Source organism: Triticum urartu, chromosome 2 (genome assembly GCF_003073215.2).
Source record: "Triticum urartu cultivar G1812 chromosome 2, Tu2.1, whole genome shotgun sequence".
Classification (NCBI taxonomy): Eukaryota; Viridiplantae; Streptophyta; class Magnoliopsida; order Poales; family Poaceae; genus Triticum; species Triticum urartu.
This window is the reverse complement of record NC_053023.1, coordinates 113,739,604-113,751,869: the sequence shown is the minus strand read 5'-3', so window position 1 is coordinate 113,751,869 and position 12,266 is coordinate 113,739,604. Positions and strand designations below refer to the sequence as shown.

The 12,266-nt window shown below is 46.4% G+C and overlaps 1 protein-coding gene across 1 annotated transcript; it reads right to left on the bottom strand.

Annotated features, from left to right (window-relative positions):
• Positions 1–3,545: 3,545 nt before the first annotated feature.
• LOC125536215 (CDPK-related kinase 5-like) lies at positions 3,546–8,740 on the bottom strand. The gene is given in 12 exon segments (XM_048699394.1): positions 3,546–4,127; positions 4,223–4,390; positions 4,477–4,539; positions 4,621–4,728; positions 5,074–5,186; positions 5,261–5,557; positions 5,677–5,755; positions 6,088–6,196; positions 6,292–6,333; positions 7,127–7,257; positions 8,078–8,614; positions 8,617–8,740. Coding segments are annotated over 12 exon segments (1,812 nt in total). The 5' UTR covers positions 8,641–8,740; the 3' UTR covers positions 3,546–3,986.
• Positions 8,741–12,266: the final 3,526 nt, after the last annotated feature.

The following is a 12,266-nucleotide window of genomic DNA, read 5'->3' as shown; positions in this document are numbered from 1 at the left end:
GACCAGCAACGTCTGCAGCCTCTCCACAAGTAACGTCACTTTATAGTTCCAGAAATTCAAATTTTGAATGAACGGCCGTTGGGTTGGGACATTTGGATTGACGTGTTGCTCAGAAGAAAGCCTCAACGGCTCAGATCAGAGCTTAGCTTGCCAATGCCATGGTAGCTGTTTTGGTAACTTCTCCATCCGTCCCATAATATGCTTACGTATTGGAGACGTGACTCCTTTAACGTACGGCTCACACACTGACGTATGGATCCGGACCCACCCATCAATGACCCAACCTCAGGGGGGCGTACGTCAGCGGATCCCGGCTCCACGTATTGGAGGGAGTAGTAATATTTGGACTAAATTTTAGCAAAACTAGTTGTAGAGATTTTTAGAAAAAGCAGTTTTAAGTTGTTGTTTTGTTCAAACTAGTCGATAGAATACTTTGTTTGGACTTATAAACTTCAAATATGGCCGTCAATGAGACAAGAGTATTAAATAGATTTTCATCTCTAGTTTTCTCTTCTCTCCGATTTTCTGTCGTTGCTGGTCTCTCTCTCTCTCCCTTAACGAGCACACATGTATCGCCGACGAGGCCCTCATGGTGCCAACACTCAGATACCTTCCTGCCTAATGCATCAAATGTGGTCGAGCACGATGCCTTCTCCGTCACACCTCGAGAGTGGAAGAAGCGGACGACGGTGACATGTTATCAAGATGATGACCGTCAAGGGACGATGGCAGTTGAGTCCTTCAAGGGCCAAGGGCGGTGTTGCATGTTGTGGTGGCAAACTCGATGTTGAATGCTTCAAGGGGCAAGGGCGGTGTTGCATGTTGTGGTGGCGAGATCAACGTCGCCAGAAGAACCTCACATATCCGGGACTGGCTTTTGGGATGACGAACCCATGACTAGGGTTGGTTCACAGGAAGCGAGTTTTTGAATATTAGTAGACTATCACAAAACGTAAAAGTATGAGCATAGGCAAAATCGGTTGTAATGATAGTTAGAATAATTATGGTATCTAAAGAGAATTGAGAGCTTCTCGCAAGTCTCACGTGCCATCTTCCCCAAAAAAAGTCTCACATGCCTTAAGCGTGCGTTTGGTTTGAGCTCAATTTCACCCTACCAAATAAATTAGCCACTCAAATTTTTGGTGATTTGTTTTAGGAAACATCATTGCACTTTATTTTCGATGACGTTCAAAGGGATTGTTACAAATATCAAGTGGCGCAACTAGCCAAATATGGCAACCAACATCTAAAGATAATGAGAATTTAGCTACACTATCCGCCTTATGTTTACTCTTGCGACTTCCATAGACAACACGACAGTACTCGAAATCCCTTGCACGAGCAATGATTTCCCTGACAATGGCACCATGCCTTACTCCTACATTTCGATATATCCTGCTCAACGGTTGCACAGTCGGAGGCGTTGGGTAAGTGTTTGGCAGCAGATCATCCGCTAGAGCTTGAGCTTCTCAGCGAGCTAGGACTTCAAATGTCGTGTCGATCGTATGCTCAGGAACTTCTTCATTAGACAGAACCCAAACACATCTCAACATCGAGCGGTCAATCAAGGAATGATGTCGTGAGTCTTGACAACCACATAATGAGCAATTAGGAGTGCTAGACATATTTCGATGGTGAAGAAGATCATAACATGTGATCGGCTGTTGGGCAAGTCTTCGTAAACACACCTTAATGTTTGCATTTCTACATCTCATCTATGAGCTCACATACGATGCTAGCATTTCCATTTGTTCATGTGGTAATTGGCCTCATCGTCCCTTGTCGAGGAAGCCAGTTGTGACACAATATTTCAGTGGAGGCTCCGTCATCTATTCTTTTTATAAGGCCATGGGCTAGAATATCACGTACTTTAATGATTGATCTCCTGATTTATGATGAGTGAGAGCCAAGATTCACATCAAGGATTGAGCTATCTGGATAGTAAACCGTTTTCAATATTCTGGCACTCAAAGAACTAGGTTCTTCCAATAATCTCCATGCTTGCCTTGCTAGACACGCAAGGTTAAACAACTCGAAATCACGAAAACCTAACCCAAGCCACTTTATGTTCACCTCCTTTGCTTCGCCACCAGTATTTCCCTATAAGAGTGTTAATATACTCGCAAAGCCCAAGTGGGAGTTTAAAATAGAACATAGAATAAACCGGGATAGTTTGTACCACCGACTTGATCACCACATATTTTCCCCCAACAAACAATAAATTTCCAAGCTAACCTTGAATCTTGTAGATGTGATGTTCTCAGCTCGAGCTCAAATGAGCTCAGGTGAACAATAAAATCACCCAAAAAAACAAATTCTATTTTTTCTGTGTCAAACATTGACAATTGTTCTAAGTACTTGTAAAATTTCATCATGGAATAACATTTGTGCAAGTCGTGGAAAAAGAACAAAATCAATGCTGCAAAAAAGTTATTTTCAAAAGCATTTTACATTGCTAATTTTTTTTATTTTATTGCCACGACTTCCACAAATGTCATTCATGATGAAACTTTGCAAGCATTAAAAACATTTGTTAAAATTTATAAAAAATAGTTTTTTTTCAAAAATTTCAGACTTTATTGTTTGAGCAGTTTTAACATGCTCCCTCTTACCCCTCTTTTCTCATGAGAGGTAAAAGTATATAATAGATCTGAGCCGTTGATCTCATTAATTAGTGATCTGATTAACTCTTACCTTCTTACCTTAGATGTAAGGCCTTCTTTGGTTTGGAGGAATTTCATAGGAATTTTAGAGGATAGGATTCTTATAGGATTTTTTTCTTTTAGAGCCCTTTGATTCATAGGAATAGATTCCTATTCCTACATAGGATTGGTTCCTATCCTCCACATTTAATAGGAAAATAAAAATGAGCCTAGACTTAATGGAAAAATTCCTTTGATGTCAACCAAATGACATCTCGTTTCCTATTCCTACTCATAGGATTTGAGATACATGTCATCTCATTTCCTACAAAATTCCTATTTCTACAATAATTCTATCCTATGAATCAAAAAAGGCCTAAAAAGAGAGGGTAAGAGGAAGCATGTTAAAATTTGTCTTACTGTTTATACCGAGCTCACATGAGGTCGAGCTGAGAAGGACACTTTTGGAATCTTGCTCCATATTTCCATGCTTCAAGTACTTGAAGGTCTCACTATTTGACTTGCCCACCTCTAGCAGTTTGAGGGCAACCCTTGCTAAAAAAACACCTATGATTTATCAAGATTCACCCTACGATCAAAATTTGAGTGAATGTTTATCTTCCTGATGAAGTGACCAATATTGACAAAAAATGCCAACTATCCAAACAAATCAAGGGCAAAAAATTTGGCTATAACCAAAGAAATGGTAAGGTCCGTTTCAGACACCAACCAAACATATCACGAGTATCAGCCATACAAAAATGAAATCAGTGCTCTTGTCCATGCGACGATAGACAGCCATACAAAAATGAAACCAGTGCTCTTGTAAATGCGACGACAGCCACCCATCCTTCACTAAAATCAGAGTCAGACAATTAGGAAGAACGTTGAAGCAAAACCGGGTGAGCAGCACAAAATTCAAGCATCTTCAACTCAATCAATATAACGGCACACTGACGACAAAAGGGCGACTCTGCTCCAGTTACATGAACGGGGGCATTTTACAACGCTGCCCACAGCGACAGGACATGGCTGGGCGGGCTATTCTAAGAGACTGTTAGAGGCATCACATGTTGCCGAGACACGGGTGAAATTTCCTTTTCCTAACCTACTAAAAGATGATGCTGATGAACTTTGAAGAAGACGGTGGTGATCAGTACACGGGCGACCGCAAACAGAACTCTATATTCAGATTAGTGGCAAAACCAGGCGGGTTCTAGCGCAGGCAGCGTCGTGTCGTGTCATGTTGACCTCGGTGTGCAGTCTTGGCCTTGCTTGCTAAGTTGGGCTGGGGCTGGGGCTGGGGCAGCATAAATTTGTACTGTCGTTAGAGATTATCAACAGCTATCTCATCTTTGACAGGGACCTGCTGGACATGCCATGCAGCAACTTGACAAACCCGAGGAAGCTGAGCTTCCCATCGGTGTGCCGGATCCAGTCCTGTAGAACGACATGCAGCGGCACGGAAGGGCTGAGACCCAGTTCCTGAAACACCAAGTAGCATCATAGGAAATGTGTGAAGGGACTCCAAATTTATCAGTTAGAGAATGAAAATAGACAGGGAGGAAGATATCACGTACTGAAGCTAGCTCGTCGATTACAATGGCTCGATTGCCATCCTTCTCGAAAATTTCATAAGCGGATCTCGCATGTTGCTCCCATCTGTCTAATGCTTCAAGCTGGTGAACACTTACTGCAGCTGCACAGAACTCGTGGAAGTCCATTCTTCTGTACTGAAGAGCGCTCAGCTGAAAAGACAATTCAGGTATACCGTGAGTACAGTTTATGCTGGATGAAAATTCTGTCTTTAAGATCAACAACATAAGTAATGTACCGAGACAAGAATCTCCTGAACTCGTGTTTCTTTCATCGCATCAGTGGCTTCTCTTGTTAAGGCCTAAAAAGGAAGGAAGAGGAGTCAGCAAGGGGGTTCAAAATGAATGGGAGAGAACATATCAGAGCTCTATGACGAACCAACCATTCTGATATTATCTAGCGTGATACATCCATTTCTATCAGGCTCTAATAAGGAGAACTGCCCTTTGAGATAAAAAAGCTCATCAACAGTCAAAGTCTTCGACAAAGCCTGTAATGGATCAAGAAAGATACATCAACGGCTGCAGCTTGCAAACAAATAGAACTGTACAAGCATTTCATTTTGGAACTTATAAAACCAATGGTACAAAAAGTAGGCGTCCAATTTTTTTAATGAAAATTATACACATGTAATGATATTGATCAGGAATTTGTACAAGGCATGTGGACTTGAAAGTATTAAACATCTAACAAAATACTAGGTTACTGCACAACCATTCAAAGCCTTGAGTAGAAAAAATGCTGTAATATAAAAGCAAGTCCAGATTTGAAGCAACAGCATATATCTATGTGGAACAACAGGAGAAAAAACAGAACAGGTTTTATCAATGCAGACCTTCAGAGCAGCTTTACGTAACGATGAAGAACGAATATAAGCTTTGATAAGACGAAATATAAGGACGTCCAATGGCATCTTAATGTCATTGTAATTTCTAATCCATGGATGACCTGAAAAACATGATATAAGGCAGAGTTAGCAATGTAAGTTTAAACTGGATCCATACATACAGACTGAAACTCACCTAAAGCTTGTGCTGCAGTCATCCTTCTACGTGGATCCTTGCATAGCAAGCGCTTAACGAAGTCCATTGCTTCTGGAGTCAGAGAAGGCCAAGGTGCCTCATTATAACTGGGGTCAGCTTTGAGAACAGAACGAAATATGCCAGATTCAGTGCGTGCCCAAAAAGGGCGGCTGCCACAAAGGAGGATATATGCAATGACACCGATACTCCAGACATCCGCTTCTGTGCTATAGCATCTATGCAGAACTTCCGGAGCAACATAATAAGCACTTCCAACGATATCATTTAGTCTCTCATCTGCATAAGGTATTAGACCACTGCATTAAAAAAGTGCTAGTGGATAGTATTATCTTCACTGATGGCAAGTACAAATCAACAAATTAACAGATATGCAGATTGATGAGCAAGAAACTAACCTGGTTTTACAAAATCTGATAATCCAAAGTCAATTGTCTTAAGTTGAGAGTTCTCATCTTTCGAAGTAAAAAGAAAATTCTGAAGAGAAAAAACACAACATTTTAGAAATCCATTGCAATGTCAAATACAAAAACAGTAAAATTAGATCTTATTCACAGGAGAAGAGAAAGGCAATACAATAAATACACCATCTAAGGAATGTCATGAACAAATTATACGTCCTTTGGAACAGTGTAATTTTTTTTCTTTCAAAAAGGAGGTTCGAACATTGGAAGTAGAAACAGGTAGCCATCGCCATTTGCCTTAAAAGTCATGGCTTGTTTACCAGCACTATTTAAATCATCACTTTCTAATATCTCAAACATGGTAATGATGACAACTGATGAGATGCAGGTAAAACTGAACTTCACCTCTGGTTTGAGATCCCTATGAACCACTCCCTGAATGTGGCAAAAAGCGACAACATTCAATATTTGCACCAGGACAGACTTTGCATCATCCTCGGAGTACTTTCCACCTCTACTTAAAATGAATGCAAAACATAAGCTATATTAAAGTATTTCGTAATAAACCATGATGTTGTATAACATAATGTAAGTTTACTTGTAGCTTACCTGGAAAGTATTCTATCCAGAAGCTCCCCGCCCTCACACAACCTAAACAACGGGATTTTTAATTAGATATTAAAAAAACTAAACATGGCGTGGATGGCATTTGAAATCCAGAATAGAGCGTACAGGGATCACTATCAGCGGAAGGTATAGAAGCTAAATATAGATGCCAAAAAACAGATGCCTAATATAAGGCAACATTCAACGACCTGTAGTAATGACATCATCTGGATTTGGCCATATCTAGAAATCCTTTTTATTGGCAAAATATTTGTTGTCAAGTTTGGGCAATTGGGCGGGAAAATAAAAGAGTATCCAGTTGCACTGCAAGCATATTTAAAACAGTGTGGCCGCCCCAAATGGCATTAATGTATGTTCATTTTCATCATGCATTATCAAGTGATAACTGCTCAGATTATTTAAATTGCCAGTAACTAACCTGAGAACAAGAACTAACGTAAGAACAAGAACTAACCTAAGAACTGAAAAGGTAACTAACCGTCCAGACATATGGATGAAATAACATATGGTTGTTAACTACATTTTTAAGCACACAAGATAACGCATTATATGCTTCTGAAAGGTAATTATTGCCGCATCAGCAATAAGTAGATCAAAGAATCTTAATAAAAAGGGACTGTGGAAAACTATTGAAGTTGCGTCAATAAAATGGAACTGATTATTCAGTGAGTTTGTTTTCTATGCTTGTAGTTGAGAGTGTTGATAACAAGAGCAAAAAGCTACTCTACTCTGCTTGACATCTTAAGGAGTGCATCCTCATAGCATGTGAAATTGAAGTCAAAACACATTGTGTGACTATCAAGGTGCTGGAACTTACTCCATGACTATGTAGACATTTTCGTTGTCCTCATATGCATCATAAAACTGAACCAAGTTCTTGTGTCCTGCCAAAGCCTTCAAAATTTTCACCTCCCTGCGGACATCCTCTATAGCAATGGATGTTGTCATCTGACAAGAGATTAGAGCAACTTCAGATGATACTAAAAAATGTACATAGGAGGAGTGAGGAACTAAGTTCATGCCTAGCAACGACACAATGATGGCATTAATCCTCAAGTAAGGCATTGAAATGTGGTGACCCAAACAAGGGAGATTGCAACTATGGAGAGATTAAACCAGATCGCACAGCCATAAAAGAGCGATAGGCAAAGTAGTTACGGAATATCAAGTGTAAACTCCATAACAAAAAATGACAGGACTTACTCAGATCTCATCATTCAAGTGGGTATATTTAATGTTTTACAGCACACAATTTAATATGTTACCTAGTACGTACCATGCAACAATGCTGAACGTAGAAGATCTCGTAATCCATATTATTCTTATATACAGGTATGCAGCATGTGATAAAACTAGATATTCTTTTCACAATGCACGATGTAGATCAATAGCATGTTAGTACATGAACCCATGATGTCAGGTTACATCTGTAACAAGGCACATCTACTCGACTACTCGTGTAGACAAGAAGGGGCCACGTTTCTTAAGAAATGAACAGGCATGCATCCAGTTCTCAAAAACTTTGATTAGACTATATTAGTGAGTGGTTGCTTTCAGGAACACATGCTTTACCTTTCTCTGTTCAACAAAATATGAAGGACATTTATACAGCATCAATCAAAACCGCAAAAGTCATGAGAGTACCGAATTATCCAACAGAAATTCACAAATCTAAACTAGCGCGGCATCAACTTTCAGAAAAACTAGCGAACGGATCCGATATTTTTTATTTTTGAAGCGTTTGCAGAGGTTGCGGGTAGGTCATCACCTTGGCCTTGGGGATGACCTTGACGGCGACGGCGTCGCCCTTGCGCGCGCCCTTCCTAATCCTGGCGGCGCAGGTGTATCCGAAGTGGCCCCTGCCGACCTCGTCCCCGAGGTCGTACTTGGCGGCGAAGCCCTTGTTGAAGCCGAAGCCCTTGTCGAGGCCCCTCCCGCCGTCGCCGTCCTCCTCGGGGATCGCCGGGCGCGGCGGGCCGTGGCGCCGCGCGAGCGCCTGGCGGATGTGCTTGGCGGGCGAGGGCGGCGGGAAGGGCAGGCGCAGGAGGCGCCGGGCCGGGGTGGCGGGCGCCGGGGACTTGGCGCCCGCCGGGGCGGGGGACCTGGAGGAGGCCCTGGGGGAGGCCGCGGAGGAGGAGGAGAAGAGGTGGTGCGCCGGGCTGGGGCTGGGCGTGGAGAAGGGGAAGAAGGGGGACGACGTCCAGTGCTTCTTGGAGGCCGGCGTGGCGGGCGCCGTGGAGGAGGGCGGCGGCGGCGTGGCCGGCGCGGGCGGCGGCGGGGAGGCCCCGTCGGCGTCGCGGGTGCGCGCGGCTTGGCGTGGCAGCCCCCCATGGCGGCGGCGGGCGGCGGGTGGGATCTGGATCGCGGTGGTGGCGATGGCGGTGGGGCGCGCGCTAGAAGGAGGGAGAGTAGGCGGCCATGGCGGAGAGGAGAGAGAAGGGGAGAGAAGGAAAGAGAGAGCTTTTAGTTGGGGGGGGGGGGGGGGGGGGGGGGGGGGGGGAGTGGTGGGGACTGGACTGGAGTGAATTGAAACGGGGAAGGTGGAGTGGGAGTAATGGTGGCCCGAGCCCAACCCCTAGGGTGGCGCGGCGAGCTCGCAGTTGGTTGCAGTGCGTGAGAGTGAGGCTGGCTAGCCCAGTGACAGTGAGCGAAGGCTTCGTGGCTGTGGTGTTTTTTCTTTCTTTCTTGGCTTTGATTAGAGGGAGGTTTGGTTTTGATGGCGGTGATTAAGCCATGGATCGCCATCTATCTTTCTCTCCCCCCCTTGCTTCTGGGGGCGGGGCTTAAATTTTGGCCGGGACTGGAGCTGGAGGGGGTTGCTTTCCAGCCGATGTGAGAGTGGCCGGATTAGTCGCTGTCGCCCTTGTTCGCTTGCGCTTTTCGGGTGGAGCACGAGACCTCCCGACTCCTTGTTTTCGAAAACAAAACTGCTCCACGCACAGTCAAGAGATTGGGCGCGCCCGTGCCCGTGGCCCTGGTAGGCAACTGAATGAGGTTTGCAGACGTTCTTGTCCATAAGTCGCCGCGCCCGACCCGACCCATAAGTTGCCGCGGCGACGTCGATGGATTGATTTGTTAGCTTGTGCTGCACTTAGGCCGATTGCTGGGCGGGCGCCTTGTTTAGTTGAGCCCGTTGGCCCTGCCCCTATTTATTTTGGGCGGGACGTACTGTGGTGCCCGGAGATTAGCTTTGTGTCCACTTTAAATTGAATGGAATGGGTTGGGTTGGGGTCCCAAATCTCGCCCCCGTTTCTCGTTGGATTTTGGCTTCATGTTTATTCCTCCCTCCCAATCTAGTACTCCATCTGTAAACTAATATAAAATCGTTTAGATCACTATTTTAGTATTCTAAACGCTCTTATATTAGTTTACGGAGGGAGTATTAAGCAGAGCATTATTGGCTTTCTTTCATCAGGAAGGCAAAGACATCTACTCTAAAAAGGTAATCCTAACAAATCCATGCGGAACTATGCGGTCAAGGTCAAGATCCATGAGAAGCCCTGCCCTCCTTCTGCATCATCCCACTGCGTGCCTGCCCCTGCCTGCATGAAGAAGCTACTCTACTGTAAACACAGTAGAGAATTGTGTGCAGAGGTATCTTAATCCCGGTCATTAAAAGGGCAACAGAAGAATACTCCATTGTGTCAGTGTGCGCGACACGCGGCCCGATGCGCGGCCCAGCACGACGTCAACCTCATCATCCATCCATCCTCCAAAAGCAACGCAACGGCTTTAAACCTCCCTCCCCCGTACTGCCACTAACATGGGGTCCACGCGCAACATAGATTACGGAGCAGCTGCAACAAAAGGAAAATAAAGGGGAGAGGGCCGAAAAGCGGAGGCGTAGAAGCGGGCAAAGGAGGCGAGGAGAGGAGTAAAGATAAAGGGAGCGGGCGGCCATTAGTTAAGCTCACGTGCCCTGCCATGGCCGCGCGCCCCGCCTCATGCATCATGACGACGACGACGACGGAGAAGAAGAAATGCGGTTGCGCGGCACAGTACCATGCAGCATGCAGCAGACAGCAGACAGCGCTTCTCGACTCGAGCTTCCGGCGACGTCGGCGTTGGTGGACAGCGGCGGAGAGCTGGCAGGAAATGTTTTGCTTGTCTGGTAACCGGATCTTATCTTCCTTTTCACCGCATGTCTTGTGCTTGGTGTGATGGCGTGTGGGTGAGCGCGTAATTGTTCTCGGGGAAGGACGGTATTATGGTACTGGGAGTACGAGTGTAAGTAGTATGCACGTACGGTCTATGGCAAAGAAAGGACGGCGTTGGTTTGGTGCAAAACAGGCGTTATTGAAAGCTGAGGGTACGCCGTACGTACACGGACAGTTTCCTTGGATGCAAATCTTCCTATAAATGCGAGATGCCGTGTGTACATGCTCTCATGGCTTCTGTATGTGATGTGGTGGTACTTGTTTTGAGAGTTACCTGTTGTTGCATGCTTCTGTTTTGGGAGGGAAGAGCGAAGCAAAGTACTACTCCTACCACACATGCGTAAGGTCACCTTGCACTGGGCCTTCTCCGTCGCTTGGTTAGAGCAACTCTACCAGACCCCGCAAAATCCCGACTCTCAAAACGCGTTTGCGGTTTTGACGAAAATCTCGTTTGTGGGTTGAGAACGAGCGTAGTCGAACAGAAACCATAGATGAACTGCATAATTTGAAAAAATAGTTTCACGGGAGAAATTGCACCGTACTAGTTCATCACGTACTACATATATTTACATGATCAAAAACTACAAACACCAGTTCATACTGCATACTACATTGGTGCTAGTACTAGAGGGGGTGGGGATCTCACGGTGGCGAGCTCGCGACCATGGACGACACCGTGGAGGAGCTCAATCCTCCTCGCCGGAGCTGCCGAGGTCAATGTACTTCGCCCTCTGCTGCTCGCCGATGCGCCACCACTCGTCATCCTTCTCCCTGGCGGCGAGGTTGCTCGCGACCGCCTGCCAAAACTGGAGGTATTCGAGCTCCTCGTGGTGGCGTCGGCGCTCCGCCTCCTCGCGCACGCTCCGCTCGGCAATGGCGGCCGCAACCACGTCGACATCGGCGACGAAGTCCTCTGGCCCGACGACTCCGCGGCGGCCAAGCTCCTCGGGCTCCTCCTTGATGAGGACGAACTCGAAGTCCTCAGGCTCCTCCGACCACTCCCTCTTCACGAGGAGAAGGCCCGCGCCGGAAGAGGAGGATCTCCCGGCGTAGGAAGATCTCGCTGCGGAGGACGAGCCCGCGGCAGAGGAAGGGGTACGGCCATGCCGACGGTCGTAATCGTCCGTCTCGCGGACGTGGAAGCACGGCGGCGGCGAGAGGCCGCGGTTGGTCCACTTCCCCGCCCCGCGCTTTCTCGCGTCGTCCGACCGGACGCGCCGCTCGCACTCGGGGTCGCTGCCGCCATCGGATCTGCTCCCGGAGCCGCGTTCGGAGCTCCACATGCATCCCCACATGGCGGCTGGAGGCGGAAGGGGGTCGCCGGCGGCGAGAAATGTGGAGAGGGGGTGGGGAATTGCGTAGCTCGGTGGCGGCGGGGGGATATGGTATGGACCCGCAAACGCGCCGCAAACCCGTAGATATACTGGTCGGGGCGTGTGGTTTGCGGGCCGCGGCAAATTTTTTACGGACCGGGCGAGTATGCGGGCTCTGTTCTGGCTGGAAAATTGGGCCGAACCCGCATACTCGCCGGAATTTTGCGGGTTCGCGGCTTTTGCGGGGTCTGCTAGAGTTGCTCTTAGGGAATCTCCGACGACGACCCGTAAATCTACGAACACGGATGCAGGAGAGCGTTATCCAACGCTATTATGTATATGTTCGTCAGTGAAGGGAATTTGAAATTCAAATTTAGTCCAATCACACCAACGCCGGATCGCATGTCTGATCACAACCAAAAAGAGGAAAGTATGCTTAATTTTTACATGCATGGATTTAAAAGAACATCGGTCCGACAATCCGTGC